This window comes from Monopterus albus, unplaced genomic scaffold (genome assembly GCF_001952655.1).
Source record: "Monopterus albus unplaced genomic scaffold, M_albus_1.0 scaffold61.1, whole genome shotgun sequence".
NCBI classification, from domain to species: Eukaryota; Metazoa; Chordata; class Actinopteri; order Synbranchiformes; family Synbranchidae; genus Monopterus; species Monopterus albus.
The window spans coordinates 2,700,221-2,717,057 of NW_018127941.1; the positions used below are offsets into that span (position 1 = coordinate 2,700,221).

The window sequence follows — 16,837 nt, forward strand, 5'->3', positions numbered from 1 at the left end:
TACACTATTCTTTGTCATCACCCACTAAAAAAAACTATGGTACTCATTTCATACTCATGAGTGGAAGAAATTTTTTAATTGAATTCTAGCACGACTTGACTGGCTGTATGTGACCTCTCTTGAGTCCACCTGGCGGAGCCAAACATGCACTACATGTAGAATACAAGTGGAAAAGTGTCATGGGAAATAATGATGACCTCACTTCAGTTGGTTCATACTGGCTCGCTGCCAGACAGCTTAGCAAGTGTCCTTGGCTCATGGTCCTGGTCAGTTATATGGACTGTGGTCTGTGCTGAAAGGAGGGGGGGTTGCATGATGGTGCCATGCTTATTGCTGTCCTGGCTGCCTCTTCTGGGAGTGTAGAAACATCCAGATACAGACATGTCCTGGTGAGATGAGTTGGTCACTAGCAGGCAGCAGTCTGCAACCTGGCTGGGGATGGAGCACATGGTGTGGAGACACCCCCACAGCAGGATGCCGGTGATGACCAGGAGCAAGATGCAGCAGGTCAGCCAGACACCCATGGCGAGCTCCCACCCACCTCTGTCATGACCTTCACTGCTCTCACTCAGAGTGCTAAAGACTTGGCACTGGTCCCGGACTGGATTGGCAGCCTGGCACGTCACGCACAAGAAGTAGGTGGTCTGAGGGAGGAGGTTGGCCAGGTGTGTGCTCGTCTGACTGACAGGGATGCGCTCCTCATGCATGAAGCTCTTGCGCTTGTAGCCCACGAGCAGGCTGTTCCAGTTGGGGTCATACATTACACTGTAGAAGGTATCGAGGCAGTTGGGCGATGCCGGCCAGCTCACTCTAGCTGAGGTGGCAGAAATGTTGTAGACTGTGACTGCCATGATACACAGCTGTTTGTGTGGTCTGTCTGCCTGGTCTGGAGCTCAGTTGATGTTATTAAAACCTTTGTAGTGTGACAGCATAAAACCAAACTGGAAAAGAGAGATGACATAAAGACACTGACAGAGATTACTGTGAGGTTTTCAGGGCCTCTTTCCACCCAGGACCGCATCTTTTTTGTTGTTATGACAAAATTATCCGAATTACATACAACATTGACATATTTCCTTCCTGTTAATCCCACCTATAAAGTATAGTATTAAACAAATGAAATGTAAGATTTCATTGCCACCTACCCAGTGCACAGGAGAGTATCTTCGCATAAGAAGCATTGTACGAAGGATTATCTGGGACAAAGTGCAGTGGCGGGAGGGAGGTAAGCGTCTCTACAGATGTTCAGCAAATTATATAATGCAGAATGATTTGTGAAGAGGCTTATCTGTGCTGTCAGTCACCTGCTAGCAGACAGATGATGATCTGCCAACCTTGAAGATCAGTTAAACCCTGCTGGTTGAATTTGAACAGTACTACCTGTGTTTTAGCTTGGGTTTGAGAGTTATGTATTTACTTGAATATGCAATATTTACTGTAATCTTTTTTTGTTTGGAGAATACAAAGTAATAGCACAGTCTTGATATCAAAGTGACTAAATAACCAGTTGTTAATAATCAGTTGTTAAAATTGTCCAAAATAGAAAGGAAGCTGAAGTATAATTTATAGAAAAGCCCAAATTGGATTTTTATTTACAAGGTATCAAATGCCATTTGGTGTGATATAGTGAAATGCCCATGTAGTGTGCCTCCTCCTGTTTAAAGTTGTTGTTAGAGGGTGTGGAGCTCACTAGGAACAAGGCACATAGTGTAGACATGGTGTAGTCATGTTATACACTTTTCTAAATAAGACATCATATTAAATAGTATCATTTTCACACACAGATAATCTAAAAAATAATAGGTTTGAAGTCAGTTTTAGAATATTTTTAGCTATTTGAGTATGACTTTTATAGAAAATGTCACTTGTAATTTTCCATTAAGAAAGCTCAAAAATATCTTTTCACACATTTTTCTCTCGGATCAGCTGTAACCAATAGCAACATGCATTATACACGTCTATATGGTACTGAGCCATGGTAAGAGAATTATTAGTGGTCATTCATTCAAAGCATGATAGGAGAGAAGACTTGCCAGAAAAACAATGCCAACACGTGTTGAGCATACCAGCCTGTAGTGCCTGAGCTGTTGGTTCAGATTTTCCTTTGCTCCAGCTGTTGAGTCCTATTGCTGTGTAGATGTATATCCTCAGGAGTGGACCGGAGATTGGAGGTTTCTTGTGTCTGCTGTTGTCACTCTATTGGAAGTGCTGCTGGATTAGAGCAGCAGCTTCAGCTCTCTGCTGTCGGACGGGGGCGGGGGTTATGAAATCTGTTGTAGCAGATGTTAGAAAAAAAATGTGTTGTGCATCCAAATGGGTCATTGTTTTCTGTTCCGGTTTTTCCCTGCTAGTTCATCTAGTGACATTATAGTGATATTGATCATTAATTTCCTGTTGACCTGCACTTTATTCAGTGCAATAGTATCTTGATAATCTGGCAGCAGGGTCTGAGGGAGGTGGGGCTGCGATATTGTTCAACTGCTTGATCCATCTGTCCAAAGGTTTAGTCCAGGAGGTCCGTCAACAATTGCTGCACATATTCATGTTCCCCTGAGGAGGATTGCTAATGCTAGTGATCCCCTGACTGTGATGTTCCCATCATGCAGATATTTTCATATGCAAATAAAAATGACCAAAATCTAATGGACAGATTGCTGTTAAAGGTGCAAGAGGGTACATGTATAAATTTAACACTTGCCTCTAGTATCGCCCTCAGGCTAAATCTTCAGTGGATTAATTGTAATGACTTTGGTGATCTCCTGCTTTTTCACCTAGTTCTACCAGTCGGTCAGTATTTTCATATATTGAGTGAAATATCTCAACCAGATTTTGTAAGACATTAAAGATCCCAGGAGGATAAACCTTAATGACTTTGGTGATTCTGACTTGTCCTCTAGCACCACCATAAGGTTCACATTTGTGGTTTTGAGTGAAATGTCTCAACAACTATTGGATGGATTGCCATGACACTTGGTCTACATTTATGTCCACATTAGGATGAATTGGAAGTCTGATGATCCTCTGACCAATATTATGTCAATGGTTTAATTGACTTTGCCAGTAATTTGGTTTATGACCATATATACCTATTAGGCTAGTGACATTCCCATCAGTGTCAGCTGTATAGCGTATTTTAGCAAACTAACATTTGCTAACAAGATGGTAACATGTTAAATATTATTCTTGCTTAACATAATGTTCTGAGAGCACAGCTGTGCCACACAGAGCTGCCAGCATAGCCCTGTTACTGATCATCTAATGTGGGACAGTGTTCACATTTTTTGCCAACTAGTGCTGAGAATCACAAAACGGCCTGGATGCCACGCATCCTTTAGGTTTTGTGATCATAAACATTATCATGAACATTGCAGCATCTAGGAACTGCTAATGGCTAAGTTGTTTTCTTTCACATAATTTAACTTCCTGTTTAATTAAACTGTTAATGTGCCCTTGGGTGATAATGTGTTGTTCAGAGTGACAAAATGACTCAGCACTTCTGTAGCCACGAAACACCCACAGGCACCAAATGTATTCTGCATCCATTTGTTCATGATTGAGAGGGTACTGGGTTGTGTTTCAAGTAGTTAGCCTCATCCCTTGTTGCATCATGGGTGGTGGAGTCATAAGGTGTTATGTGAAGTGTTGGAGGTATGAGGTTAAACGTTTTATATTGTTGCTTGTCTTCCTCTGAATATAGACCCTGAACCAGGCATACAGCAGCATATTCAGCTCGTACAGGAACTTCCTGGGTCCCCCACACATCAAGGTCATGTGCAGACTGCTGGGCTACCAGGGCATTGCTGTGGTGATGGAGGAACTACTGAAGGTCGTCAAAAGCCTGGTAAATGGGACAGACTGGATAAAGCTCTCCATAGCTTTCTGGAGTGGCAGAAATGTTGGCTCCTCTCATTGCGCTGCAGAATGGAGCAGTTCAGGAGGTCCTTTGTTCCCACGGCAATAAGGATGAATGGACAATTGTTAATTTATTTTAATTAAATTATATGTTTATTTTAATACAGTATTATTTTATTTGTGTGTGTGTGTGTGTGTGTGTGTGTGGTTTTTTATGAGCTAATGGACAGTTGAATTTCCCTTTGGGAATGAATTAAGTTTTTTCTATCTATCTATATGTCTAGTAGCAGTAATGGTGTGTGAGACAAGATTTCACAGCTGGAACTTCCTGCTGTTAAAGATGAGAGGACGTCTCTGTGAGGCAGCATTTTTGTGTTATCACTGAAACTACAGACCAGTTGTGTCATGTTGACAAAGCATTTCAATTGAGATGTGTCACCCTGTACAAAATAAACGCAAGCTCTTGTGTGTTGCTCTTTCCTCTTTAGCTTCAGGGCACCATAATGCAGTATGTGAAGACCCTGATGGAGGTGATGCCCAAGATCTGCCGACTTCCCCGCCACGAGTATGGCTCCCCAGGTATGTGGAAAAAGGAGCCCCTACTTATTGTAAGACTGATCAATAGACCAAAGAGTTGGTCTAATGCAAACTCAGTAAAAGTATGCACTGACTTGAGAAAGAAAAATGTTGGATTCCTTTGACTTATATTTTCTTTTTCTTTTGGTTTATTGGTATGGACACGAATTTCCTTGGAGAAACTGGGAACCATTAATTTTAATCTCAGTTCTGCCGCTAACAGAACCAGGTTGTGCCACTAACACTGAGCTGTCTTAAAGCTTTAATTGGAAAAGGAAAACTAGTTACATTGTAATTGAAATAAGCTCTTGTGAGAAGACTTGCTTTAGCAAATAATATAACATCAAATTGGCATGAAGTAATAGAGCAGATAACAAGGTCTGTACCTCATATTGCTTTCTTTTTTTTTTTTAGCTTTTGTGTAAGGGCAGGAGAAGGAATGCAGGAAAGAATCACACTGAGTACAGAGACCTCTGCACTTGGGATATCAGGAAAAACTATTCAATGCAAATGATTTGATATCACACTGAAAAAGATAAACTCCCTGCTGTGATGAATGGTTGAGAGCTGTTTATTTGTGTGACAGATGTGAAATACAGCGGAAGATAGGGTGGGATATTGTTTGGGTTTTTTTTTTTTATATTAGTGGTAAAACAATACTTTTAAAACATGCTGGTGCCTAAACGGTACCAGAACCAACACTTTAAAAAAAAAAGCATAAAGTGAAGGTTGACAACATTAAAAACATTCCCATTCATTCCCAGCTCTGACTTCCGAACTCCAAGGTAAATGGAATGCAGCATAAGTGGAATGATAGCATTAGTATGTGCACTAATGCTTCTGTTGCCTGCATCATCCATTTCACAGCACCGGATTCCATTTCAATCAACAGGCATTTAAGTCGGACTGAAATGAGGCACTGAACTCTGCATTGTGGTTTGGTCCAGTATATACCGATTGTATAGGAACCACCTGACCCTAGTGGAAGATGACATAAGTTGGTTGTATTTCCTTTTAGGTATACTGGAATTCTTTCACCACCAGCTGAAAGACATTGTTGAGTATGCCGAGCTCAAGACGGTGTGTTTCCAGAACCTGAGGGAAGTGGGCAATGCCATACTGTTCTGTCTGCTGAGTGAGCAGAGCCTGGTACGGATCACAGTCCAGTCAGGAACATTGATATAATTTAGGATTCCATTTTAAATGTTCTCATACCTTTATACTATATGTACATGTCAGTGTTTTGACTTTTATCATGTCTTTCTTCCAGTCCCAGGAAGAAGTGTGTGATTTGCTGCATGCTGCACCTTTCCAAAACATTCTTCCTAGAGTCCATGTCAAAGGTAAGAACAAGAAAGAAGAACGAGAAAAGTCTTTCTTTTGTTCTGAGTGAAAGTCTTGATATTGTTAAACACAGAAAAGAAACGTGTTTATAGCTCAGTAAGTAGGCTGTCATAGGGTGGGTGGGGACTATGTTCAGCTGCAGACGTATACACAAAAAGTGCTCTAGTGAATATTTACAGCAGCAAGAAGGTTTATGTGAGACTGAGTCAATATAAACTACAGTGTGTTCATGGTAAAGAAGGAAAATGTGAAGTGACTCACTGCTGCGTTTTGTGAGAACAGTGGAGCTCGATGGCACAGAAGAACGACTTAGACTTTGGATATGCAAGTTATAATTGTTAGTGGGATCAGTTAATTTGTTGGTTGGTTTTGGTCTTTTTTTTTTGTGGGACTCAGAGAAAAAGAAAAACAGAATATCCTCAGTCTGATCTGTAACACGTTTTCTCCCTGTGCAGAGGGGGAACGCCTGGATGCCAAGATGAAACGATTGGAAGCCAAATACACAGCACTGCATATGGTTCCACTGATAGAGCGCCTTGGAACCCCACAGGTACAGCCATTCCAGAAATGTTGACAGGAAGCTGTCATTATTGGCAGAGATGCTCCTCTTGATTACCACAGCCACCAGATTTGTTGTGACCAGATTCCATCTCTTATGTCATTTCTCTTCCAGCAAATTGCTATAGCTCGTGAAGGGGACCTTCTGACCAAAGAAAGGCTGTGCTGTGGTTTATCCATGTTTGAGGTCATCCTCGCACGTGTGCGAGGCTTCTTGGATGACCCTATCTGGCGTGGACCACTGCCCAGCAATGGCGTGATGCACGTGGACGAGTGCGTGGAGTTTCATCGTCTCTGGAGTGCAATGCAGTTTGTGTACTGCATCCCTGTGGGAGCCCATGAGTTCACAGTGGAGTGAGTGTAGCAGTGCAGGCATCTGTACCACATCCTTGCAACATGTGATGTAAAGTGCCACATCTTTATTTATGCGCCCCATTCCTGTTTTCCAGGCAGTGCTTTGGAGATGGCCTCCACTGGGCTGGCTGCATGATCATCGCCCTCCTGGGACAACAGAGACGCTTCGACATCCTGGACTTCAGCTATCATCTTCTAAAGGTGCAGAAACATGATGGCAAGGATGAGATCATCAAGAGTGTGGTGAGTAACAGACCAGAATCAGCAATACTGTCACATACAGTCTCTAAAATGGCTGTGCATCACATGGCAACAGTAACTGTCAGTGCCATCATATTTGGTCACAAAAAGTTAGCAGCTAAAAGTTACTCATTATAGCTTTGATATGATTTGACAAGGCTCCAGGAAGTCACTGCACCTGACTAGCAAGCCATCCTGCATTGAACCCCCCATACTGATGTGTTGATTAGTGAGTTGTAGACACTGGTGGGCAGACTTTGTTAAATGGAGATAGCCAGGCTAGCTGTTTCCCCTGGATTCAAGGTTTTATGCTGAGCTAATCGGCCATTGATTGCAGCTTCATATTCAGCAGGCGTGTGAGTGCTGATGTTCTCCTTATCTAACTCATTGTAAGACAATAAGCATTTTTCTGAAAATACTGAACTATTCCTTTAGGTTTGAGAACCCATACAGTGTGCTACAGACCTGCCCTGGGAGTGTTTTGTCTAGAATTGGCCTATCTGAGCAAATACGTTTCTTTGAATTACATAAAAAGAAAATGAGGTGAAATATCCTTTTCTTTAATCACAACACTGTGCGTTCATGTTTTGTTTCCCTTTAGCCACTGAAGAAAATGGTTGACAGAATCCGCAAATTCCAGGTCCTCAATGATGAGATTTTTGCTATCCTGAACAAGTACCTGAAGTCCGGTGATGGAGAGAACATGCCAGTCGAACATGTCCGATGCTTCCAGCCACCGATACATCAGTCACTTGCCAGTAGCTGAGGTGCTGTCCCCAAGGTTGATACTGTGGGCCAGCACAAGATTCCAAACACTGCCAGCATTACCAGACTATCACAATGATTCCTTCTCATTTACTTCAGGTCTTTAATAGCAAAGGACCATTAAATGTCAGGAAGTTGGGCCACATTTCTTTGTCAATTAGTTTTTTGTATTCACTTGTGCCTTATCAGAAATGAACAGTTATTTCTCCTTTTGCGGATAAACTATCCTTTGTTTCATACTTGCAGGAAGCAATAGATCAGGGAAGGGAAATTAGTTTTATCAGATAAATATTTAAGGGTTTGCAGTGGTGGATTATTAAGGGTCAATAGTAATCTATTTTAAGTGGAGGTGAAAGTTTATTTTCTAAACTGTTTAACATGCATGCTAAACATTTTAATGGAATTTGAAAAGTAACAATGCCCATACTCGTTAAGCATTTATTCACTGCTTGTGTTTCAAATGTTTTAATCATTTTAAGTCAATAAATATGTAACATCTGTTTTATCTCCAGAGCTTTTCATGTAAATAAAATGTACAATGTAATGTACAAAAAAAATTTCAGAATGACTCCTAACAAAAACTGTTATTCATGTATCACAAAAACTCAAATTTCGTCCTTTTTCATTGTCTGCAGGACTTCATAGAATATATTAAAACTATTGATTTATAGAAAGTATATCACTGCATGGATATGCATGAACATATAAGAAAACATTCTTAAAAAAGAAAACTCATTTACCAGCGCTACAGCGGAATGAAAGTTCTAACTAACCGAATATGACCAGGTCATATTCTGAGAAAAGTAAGGCAAATTAAATGCTAAATACAATCCACTGGTCAGACCAAGTCACTTTCCCAATACAGGTGATTGTCTTAATGTTTTCATACACCATGTCAACAACACGGCCAATGGAGGCGAGACAGTAGGGGGCTGGGAGGAAAAATAGTTTCTTAATGATCCATCAAGGATATTGTTGCCCCATTTCTTCTAGAGATGCTATCAAAAGGTGAGCCCATTTCTCTGTCCTCCATGTCCGCAGTGGACTCATTATGTAGCAGTTCATAGGTGCTGTGCGAAGTTGTGCCATTGGCCACAGGAAAGGCCCGTTCCTCCTTCCTCATGGATACAGCGAGAGTGGCCAAGCTGACATTAATATCTTTGAATGCGTGGAGCAGGAAGATCCCCACAATGATCGTGAGGAAGCCACTTATGGTACCGATCATATCGTCTGCACCCATGTGCTCCCACTCCTTAAAGAGAATGGCAGAGCAGGTGAGCACAGATGTGGTGAAGAACACGTAGTAAATGGGAGTCACCATAGAGGTGTTGAATATGTCCAGAGCCTTGTTCAAGTAGTTGATCTGTGTGCTTACACAGGCCACCAGAGCCAGAAGCAAGATCCACGTCAGTGGGTTTTTCACCACGTTGGTCCCAGCAATTGCTTCCTTGATGGCAATGCCCAGTCCTTTCACACAGGAGACTGATAATGCCCCAATTACTGAGCAGATGGTGATGTAGACAAGGATATTGGTCTGACCGTGGCGGGGACCAACAACAAATATGAAGATGAGAGCCACAATGATGATGAGGGTTGCAAAGACAAAAAACCCTAGAAAAGAGAAAGGCAAAAGATGTTAAGGTGCACTTGGACAAAGTGGTCATCTTTGGTCTTGAATTAAGAAAAATATGCACCATTCTAAAAGGCAATCAAGCGTAGACAAATGTTACCTGAAAAAAAAAATACTGGTTCTGTTACATTTTCATGTATTTTGCTTCAATCTGCCAATAGGTTTATGTTGCAATGAGGGTAAAGGGTACATGTTGGTACAAGAATACACCAGTGGAGAAGACAAGTGTTTTGTACCTGGGTCAACCAGCTTCTTGGTCATATCTTCGAGGCTGCTGATCTCTTCTTCTTTTGGAGCGTGAATCACCATAGTGGTAGAGCCCAGGATGCTGAGCAGGCAGCCAAGCTTCCCATGCAGGTTTAACCGCTCTGTCAGGAAGTACGATGACAGCACTGCACTGCAATATAATACTTATGATCAGCCACAGTGGCTCCACAAATCCGTTTAAAAGACAAAAGGAAAAAGTTAGTTGTGTTCAATTCATGCTGTGAGTCATTTGTACCTGACGAGCACACTGAGGGCTCCCAGAGGGGTGACCAGAGTAGCAGGGGCGAAGGCATATGCTGCAAAGTTGGCTGCTTCACCAGCCCCCACTGTTAAAAAAAAAAAAGGACACACCAAGTTCAATATGTATTGTAATGTAATTAAAGGCAGGCAAAAGTAAACAATAACATACTGTAGCATTGAGGTTTAACTATGTGTTAGATAACTCCCCATGTAAAGGACAGGCGTGGTCAATTGCAAGGCAGTCCCTGCTAAAACTGGGCTAAAGTTGGTTGAAAATGGGTTGTTTTTTGACATCTTGGTTTAAGTATAATGGTTTTAACGGAATTTCAAAGAAATGTTTCAATAAATACTGAGGACTTACTATACACTTAATAGTGAGGACATGAGGAAACAAAGGCTACATGAAAAACACATTTTTCAACAAACATTAACCCAATTTTAATCTCAACATCTACACATTTAACCTGTGAAACATGAGAGCTATGCTAACTGGGCTTGTATTTACAATCTCAACTGGAGGGTCATCACTTACTAGAGAGCAAACCAGCCCACCACAGCCATTCTTTTAGATACGCATGACCACCCTGGCCTGAAGAGCAACAAACAAATATTTTAGAACATTAGATTTCACTCATTTAAACAACACTTGCATGTAAGCAAAAACTGGGTTTATGACAACTTGTGAGTACATATCAGGCGGTTGCACTGGATTTGCGGTGAAGGCCAAGTGATATAGTAGTTAATGATTACTAAGAATTAATAGAGTGCTGTTGACTCTCTCATACACACCCTACACAAGCAAGTGGGACCAGGCAAGCCTGGGAGGAATGTTATCAGGTGTGTTAATAGACTGTCCGTACTGGTTCGACTTCTTAGCCGAGTTTCCGTGTTGCAAGACTACAGCAAGGGGCGTCTGAACTCAGTTACAAAGTTGGATCATCTGTTCCATGGTGTTTATTGCGATGTGCATTACACCCCCAGAAAGGGAACGTACCTGCTCGCATCGATCCCTTCTTTGCCAGCCTCAGAAGTCCTTTCTTCTTGAGGATAAAACTGCCTCCAATGAAGATGCTGGAACTGATAGCCAACCCCAGACCGATGTAAAAATCATACTTGCCCCTGTCCTGACTCATAGTGAGGCTGGATGAGTTGATGTGGCCTGTCACATTTACGACCAAACAGTGCAGATACTGACCAAAAGTACAGTCCTGGCCAGCCCAGACACCTGAGAGCAGGGCACAAGAAAAGCATTAACAAGCTGCTCTGGGAAATTATAAAAAGTTAGCTCTATCAGAACAACGAGGACCTACCGTGTCCACAGGTTACATTACAAACCGGAAAACCATAACCCGGTGTTTGGGTAGACTCCATTAGTGTACTTCCACTGCTGGTCCATACAAACACTGAGACTTGACTAAGGAGTGGCCGATCGCTTGAGTGTTGCATACAAAAGCCTTGGCCAACTCTGCCACCTGCTTTGTCCATTTGCATATTTCAAGACGCAGGTATTCGGCACCTGACACACTGCTGACGTTAACCTGTGAATCTGGCCACACTATGTGCTGCTAGGGGCGAAGTCGCCTTTTGAGGGGACTGGTTTGATAATTATCCGGGTATTACATGTCAACACACTATTCTAGGAATTACTGTGACGGTGGCAGTGCCAGCGGCATAGCTGTGGTACATTTAGACTCATTTTTCATGTACTATTATTTAATTGCTAGCATATCGCTTGTTAGCCACATTAGCTTAGCTACATTAACCTAACACGGCAGATAGCTAGCTGGCTAACAAAGTTAGCTAGCGTTAACGAAGAATCAGCGTACGACTTGCTTGAGAAATCATGGGTTACGCACCTGTACAGAGGTGGCTGGTTTCCTCGACAGTATGAAAGCGGTGGCACCTAGAGGGTGGCTAAGGGCTAGCCTGCTTCCTGGCTCTGTGACCAACCATCACATACTGCCTCCACACAGAGCCAGGACCGCCCGTTGATTGCCGCACTGCTACTCTTCTTCTGCTCGTCAGTGGACATGTGGCCACTGAGCTGTGCCCTCCCCAGGCTAAAGTCCAGTACCACACAGGTACACCGCCTGCAGACCTTACTAAATTGTATAAGGCACTACCCCGTGATTTTGTTTCAAATCAAGAATATATTGGCACATCAAATCACTGAACCACGATTAGCTCCACTCTCAGTACAAGGAATCTCAATTTTGGACAAAGCATGTTCTAATAACTTCATAAGAAACTGTCTAAACATTTATTTCCTGGAAGACAAAACTGGATTAATATACACCAATAAAGCATAACATTATGACCACTGGCAGGTGAAGTGAATAACACTGCCAATCTGTTACAGTGACCTGTCGGAAGGAGGAAAAATGGACAAGGGTCAGGATCTGAGTGACTTTGACAAGGATCAAACTGTGATGGTGAGATGACTGGGTCAGACCATCTCCTACACTGCAGGTCTTGGTGGGTGTTGTTGGTCTGCAGTGGTTAGTACCTACCAACAGTGTCTAAGGAAGGACAAATGGTGAACTGGAGACAGGGTCATGGACGCCCACAATGTTTTACAGGTGACACCAACTAGTTTGATTTAGTTTTATTCACTTTAAGTCAGGATGATTAATCCAACACTTATCATAGATTTTTAAGGAGAGTGTCCCATGATTGGGACAGCAGTTTCAAGATGAGCTTGTTTCACCAAATCACCACATCACTGCTGAGCCACTTCTGACATGAACAGTAGCAGAAATGAGTGTAAACACAATCCATGAGCCAAACATTTTAATTACACATGTATAACAAATTGTCACAACAAAACAATTACTGGCCACAGAACAAAAGTACTAGAGCCTTGATAAGAATATTCTAGATAATAGCACCTTAGCACCTGTTCGAAATGAGTGAAAACATAAGGTCGACAAATCAATTGTTAGTCAGGCCATGCTTGAGTTTTTCTTAAAAGTGCAGCTGAAGTGAAATATCAGCCTTCACTGAGATACGAGTTTGTGTATATTAATGAAATTACAGCAGAAAATATTATCTGGAGAAACTACATGGTGATATGTGTGGGCTACATAGTAACTGCTTGATCAGAAACTGAAGAATTCAAGTAAAATATTAAGTGCAAGTGGTAATAAATATACTGTAGCTTTGAGCATTTCATGTGGAGCTCACATAGAAAGCATGGCACAAGTAAAAATTAAGCCATTTCAGTCTGTCTTTTCCCATGCCTCCTTTGTCTTCCAAATAATCAACGCCTCCTGGGAAATGCGGAGTAGAATGACCCCGACGCACACTGTTGTTAAACCACAAAGCATGGCAAGGCCGTTAGTTAAAGTCAGCGCAATCCACTCCTTGAAGAGAAGAGCAGAAGCAAGAGTCACGGTGGATGTGAACGACACATAGTATATGGCTTCAAACATGTTGGAGCTGAAACACTCCAAGGCCTTATTAATGAAGAAGAACTGTGTCAGGATGCCGACAGCTAGTGTTGCCAGCAGGCCCAGGAAGAGAGCCTGAGCTCTGCTGCTCAACGCCCCTTCCCCAAAGACATCTTGGGCTACCAGGCCGAGTCCTTTGCTGCTTGGAACAGTGAAGCTTCCCAAGAGGGAACATATGGCGACGTACACCATGATGTTTGATGTTCCATGAGCCGGAGCAATCCACACGATTAGAGTGATCAGCAGCACGACCACAAGGAGAGCATACATTACAAACACTGCAGGGTAAGAAAGGGCATTTTAGTAAGATAATGTATCCTGTATATTCTCAAGGAGAAAAGTGTTTGTTAAATCACAACAAAGGAGTTAAAGTAGCTGGACTGCACACTGTGTAATTGCTGTCACTATTTACTGGCCTCATTTGACTTTAACTGTGTACTTCATCTTAAATAATTCTGGAGTACAGATTAATCAGTTACTAGAACGGATTAAAATCCAAACAAACTCGACTATAAATGTTACCTGGGTCTGACAGCCTCTCTTCTAGCTCCAGTCTTGATGTTACAGCTTCTGCTTTAGGGGCATGAATGATAAGAACAACAGAGCCACAGCAACATAATACACAGCCGAGCTTCCCCAGGATATTTAAATGCTCCTTCAAGACCCAAGAAGCAAGCACAGCCCTGCATCACACAAACACAACATTGTTTTGCAAGATACACAAGGAAATCATCAATATATTTACACAGAGCAACAGTGTTATATCTGGAATTTGTATGTGATGTCTGCACTTTGAGACTTTTGAAGACATTTTAAAGACAATATAAAACCCAACTTAACACGTACTCTAAGAATATCAGAAAGCCAACGGTGATAAGGCCTATATTTATTTAATAATTGCATCCATTTACATTTATATAAAATATTTGTTTATATTGTGGCAAGCTAGTGGATTCTTGAGATTTTGAAATCTCTTTATGCAGGCTTCCGTGTCCCATATGCCGCACAAAATGTGTTATCTGATTTTGTTTGTTATATTTATGAATGAAAATTGGGAATTACAGTAGACTACTATGTACATTCAATTTCAGGTCAGCGTGTCTCTTTGAAGGCAGGGTTCCCCACAGGGTTGTGCAGAGCTGTGTTTACTTCCGCTTTAGAATGTAATCGCAGTGAAACAACCACAACAAACATTTTAATTTTGATTCACTTTGCTCTCACTGACTCTGCTCTCTCTCCTCATTCATTCTCTAGCTCTCTCTCTCTCTCTCTGTCATACAGACCGCCAACCCCCCATTCTGCCTGACCCTGTTTACACATGAGGTGGAGTGAACTCATCTCAGAAAAAAATATTATCCCTGGTTGGAGCATTTGGGACAGCCAACACTGACCCCTCCATGCTGGTACTGTGCCATTTAAACAGAACGGTGAGGTGTAAATGTCTGCATTGGATAGGGAGCGTAAAAGAGGCTTTTGTCTGTGCAAAAAGAATGTGACTTCTTCAGACTGACAGCCACTGTATTGGGCTTTTAGCTGCTGAGAGCTCCTCCATAGCTGGCTGTTTGAACCGATTCTTCACGGTTCAAAAACCACTTCTTAAACCTTTGCTAGGTGGCAGGTGGGGCTGATGTATGGATCTTATCTTGAAAACAGAGGGCAGGGAAACTGGAATAACAAAAGAAGCACTGTAGCAGTGTGTCATTGATATATAGCTGAGAAACACCATTTCCTATCCCAAAAGTGGAAGTGTGTAAACTACAGTGAAAACGAGTAGTTATAGATATATTAGCCTATATTGCTTTGTTACACCAAACCATATCACAAAGTTAAACTCAACTCAAAAACAATTAAATAAATAAATCCAATTCTGGATTGGACTTACCCAAATAACACTCCAAGGGCTCCTAGTGGTGTAACTATCACAGCAGGTGCCACATTGTATGCAAGGAAATTCCCAATTTGACCAATAATCACTAATGAGAATCATAAACAGGTGTGCCAGAACAATTAGCCTTGAAAGCTCACGGACGGTATTTCAGATGAAGTAAGGAGACACAACAACTATATACTATACTCACTGCACATTGTGCCACTCCACCACACCCCATCTCTGAGGTACGACCCTCCTAGAGGAAGACACGGCGAAAAGTTTAGTTTCTGTGGTCTATGAAGCTCGATTCAAGTTACTGTAGTCATTGTTGTCCCGCTTCTACCATAGCCTAGCTTCTTCCCATACGGTACGGGTACTCTTTAAAGCATTGTCATGCTCGTCTACTTAGACTATCTGCTGTTTCAGTCTACCTCTGTCGCGGGAGCGCAATATGCCCTTTTTTTGAAGCACAAATGTCGAGCCATTGATGAAACTTGACACTACGGCTAATGCTATTCCGGCAGCTAGAAGTGAACTATCACTTAGGTGGGAGTCAAACGCCATGACTCTGGATACTATTTATTCGGTTTGACTGCAGGAATACTGGTCCGCCTTCTTCCGTGGAGATGGTGTGCGATCTGCGCATGTGCGGTTCCTCGAGCGCCGGGTGTTATGCCGAGCTCTGCTGCCTGACGAAAACTGGATGCCCCTCCTGGGAGCGCGCACAGCTAAAGCGTTAACGATCAGACACTATACTTCGCCCTAGACCTCAGTACAATGTTTGACTCTTTAGGTCTGTGGTGGATTTCATCGAGCACTCGGTGCTCAACATTGTTTATCTGCTGCTGATTGGTTGCTCATGGTTTGATTGGTTATGCCTGTGTGTTAGGCTCCTGAGTAAGACAGTAAAAGAGTTCACCGCTTGAGGACAAGCCTGGTCTCCGTATGTTATTACAGAACAGCGTTGATTAATGAAGTACTCACCCTACATTTGTGGCAATACATTACTGCAACAGTAAAGAACACAACAAGGTCTTCACGCGCTCCCGGGAAGAACATGTCGTACTGTAGCTGCAACAGAGGCAAACCAAAAATTAAAATTAAGTGTTATCATAGTTTTTGCTTTTTTATGACAAAAAAAGTAACAATAGCGTCAACACGCCAGTGTTTACACTGGTTTTTATTACTGGATTCATGCATCTCACTGAATTAGGATTACCTATGCTTACTAGCTATGCTTAGCCTATTTGTATCTTGATATGGAAGTTTTTATTGCTCCCATTTTGGAAATTTGTGTTTTATTCTTGCTTAGGTTTTATTGTTCTAGTATTGTTTTTTTAGTTGATATACATATTCTATTGTGCAGCACTTTGTGCTCCCTGGAGCTGTAAAGTGCTATATAAATAAAGCTTTATTATTATTATTTCCCCAGTCTTGGAAAAAACATGGCACAGATGAGGCTGGGGTACACAGGAAATGCTTGGATAATTCATAGAGGTTTGGGTAACTATATATGCAATATATCTATATATATCTAATGTTATTTAGGACTATCTATGTAACTATATCTAATGTTATTTATCTATGTAACTATTTTATCTATTTTTCTATGTAACTTACTATCTAGCTATCTATTGATCTATCTAATCATAAATTATAATAATTAAACTTATCTATGTAGTAATACTGCTT

General features: G+C 41.7%; 4 protein-coding genes across 6 annotated transcripts in view; 1 reads left to right on the plus strand and 3 right to left on the minus strand.

Annotated features, from left to right (window-relative positions):
• Nucleotides 1-8,204, plus strand: part of cyfip1 (cytoplasmic FMR1 interacting protein 1) — a 29,297-nt gene extending 21,093 nt beyond the window's left edge. For both annotated transcript variants that reach the window (XM_020603399.1, XM_020603400.1), the window contains exons 24-31: nt 3,698-3,841; nt 4,341-4,431; nt 5,447-5,577; nt 5,699-5,771; nt 6,228-6,322; nt 6,446-6,684; nt 6,780-6,927; nt 7,526-8,204. In XM_020603399.1, coding sequence (XP_020459055.1) covers nt 3,698-3,841; nt 4,341-4,431; nt 5,447-5,577; nt 5,699-5,771; nt 6,228-6,322; nt 6,446-6,684; nt 6,780-6,927; nt 7,526-7,690 — 1,086 coding nt within the window. In that variant the 3' untranslated portion in view covers nt 7,691-8,204. The remainder of the gene's footprint in view (nt 1-3,697; nt 3,842-4,340; nt 4,432-5,446; nt 5,578-5,698; nt 5,772-6,227; nt 6,323-6,445; nt 6,685-6,779; nt 6,928-7,525) is intronic.
• fndc9 (fibronectin type III domain containing 9) lies at nt 6-1,772 on the minus strand. Its single transcript, XM_020603404.1, has one exon. It carries the CDS (start codon nt 849-851, stop codon nt 213-215), a length of 639 nt encoding a protein of 212 aa, XP_020459060.1. The 5' UTR covers nt 852-1,772; the 3' UTR covers nt 6-212.
• A 43-nt stretch (nt 8,205-8,247) lies between the features above and the next one.
• Nucleotides 8,248-11,833, minus strand: nipa2 (NIPA magnesium transporter 2). 2 transcript variants are annotated; one of them, XM_020603402.1, is made up of 6 exons: nt 11,683-11,833; nt 10,821-11,051; nt 10,359-10,415; nt 9,822-9,912; nt 9,556-9,716; nt 8,248-9,300 (listed from the first exon to the last, which is right to left on the minus strand). In XM_020603402.1, the coding sequence occupies exons 2-6, from the start codon at nt 10,957-10,959 to the stop codon at nt 8,642-8,644; spliced, it is 1,107 nt and encodes a 368-aa protein (XP_020459058.1). In that variant the 5' UTR covers nt 10,960-11,051; nt 11,683-11,833; the 3' UTR covers nt 8,248-8,641. The 2 variants fall into 2 exon arrangements, with proteins under 2 accessions (XP_020459058.1, XP_020459057.1); XM_020603401.1 differs by lacking the exon at nt 11,683-11,833 and adding an exon at nt 11,137-11,639.
• A 768-nt stretch (nt 11,834-12,601) lies between these two features.
• On the minus strand, nt 12,602-16,173 carry nipa1 (NIPA magnesium transporter 1). Its single transcript, XM_020603568.1, has 5 exons — nt 15,577-16,173; nt 15,354-15,401; nt 15,158-15,248; nt 13,798-13,958; nt 12,602-13,553 (listed from the first exon to the last, which is right to left on the minus strand). Exons 1-5 carry the CDS (start codon nt 15,707-15,709, stop codon nt 13,045-13,047), a joined length of 942 nt encoding a protein of 313 aa, XP_020459224.1. The 5' UTR covers nt 15,710-16,173; the 3' UTR covers nt 12,602-13,044.
• Nucleotides 16,174-16,837: the final 664 nt, after the last annotated feature.

What these genes read in the sequence shown, in the direction of transcription:
- nipa1 (XM_020603568.1), bottom strand. Translation starts at nt 15,709, where the DNA reads ATGGCGTTTGACTCCCACCTAAGTGATAGTTCACTTCTAGCTGCCGGA. An exon ending in GTGGAGTGGCACAATGTGCA is followed by an intron (nt 15,249 to 15,353) that starts GTGAGTATAGTA and finishes GATTCTCATTAG; the next exon opens with TGATTATTGGTCAAATTGGG. An exon ending in GCCCTTGGAGTGTTATTTGG is followed by an intron (nt 13,959 to 15,157) that starts GTAAGTCCAATC and finishes TGTGTGATGCAG; the next exon opens with GGCTGTGCTTGCTTCTTGGG.
- nipa2 (XM_020603401.1), bottom strand. Translation starts at nt 11,317, where the DNA reads ATGCAAATGGACAAAGCAGGTGGCAGAGTTGGCCAAGGCTTTTGTATG. An exon ending in TAATGTAACCTGTGGACACG is followed by an intron (nt 11,052 to 11,136) that starts GTAGGTCCTCGT and finishes CCCTGCTCTCAG; the next exon opens with GTGTCTGGGCTGGCCAGGAC. An exon ending in CAAGAAGCTGGTTGACCCAG is followed by an intron (nt 9,301 to 9,555) that starts GTACAAAACACT and finishes TCTCTTTTCTAG; the next exon opens with GGTTTTTTGTCTTTGCAACC.
- fndc9 (XM_020603404.1), bottom strand. Translation starts at nt 851, where the DNA reads ATGGCAGTCACAGTCTACAACATTTCTGCCACCTCAGCTAGAGTGAGC.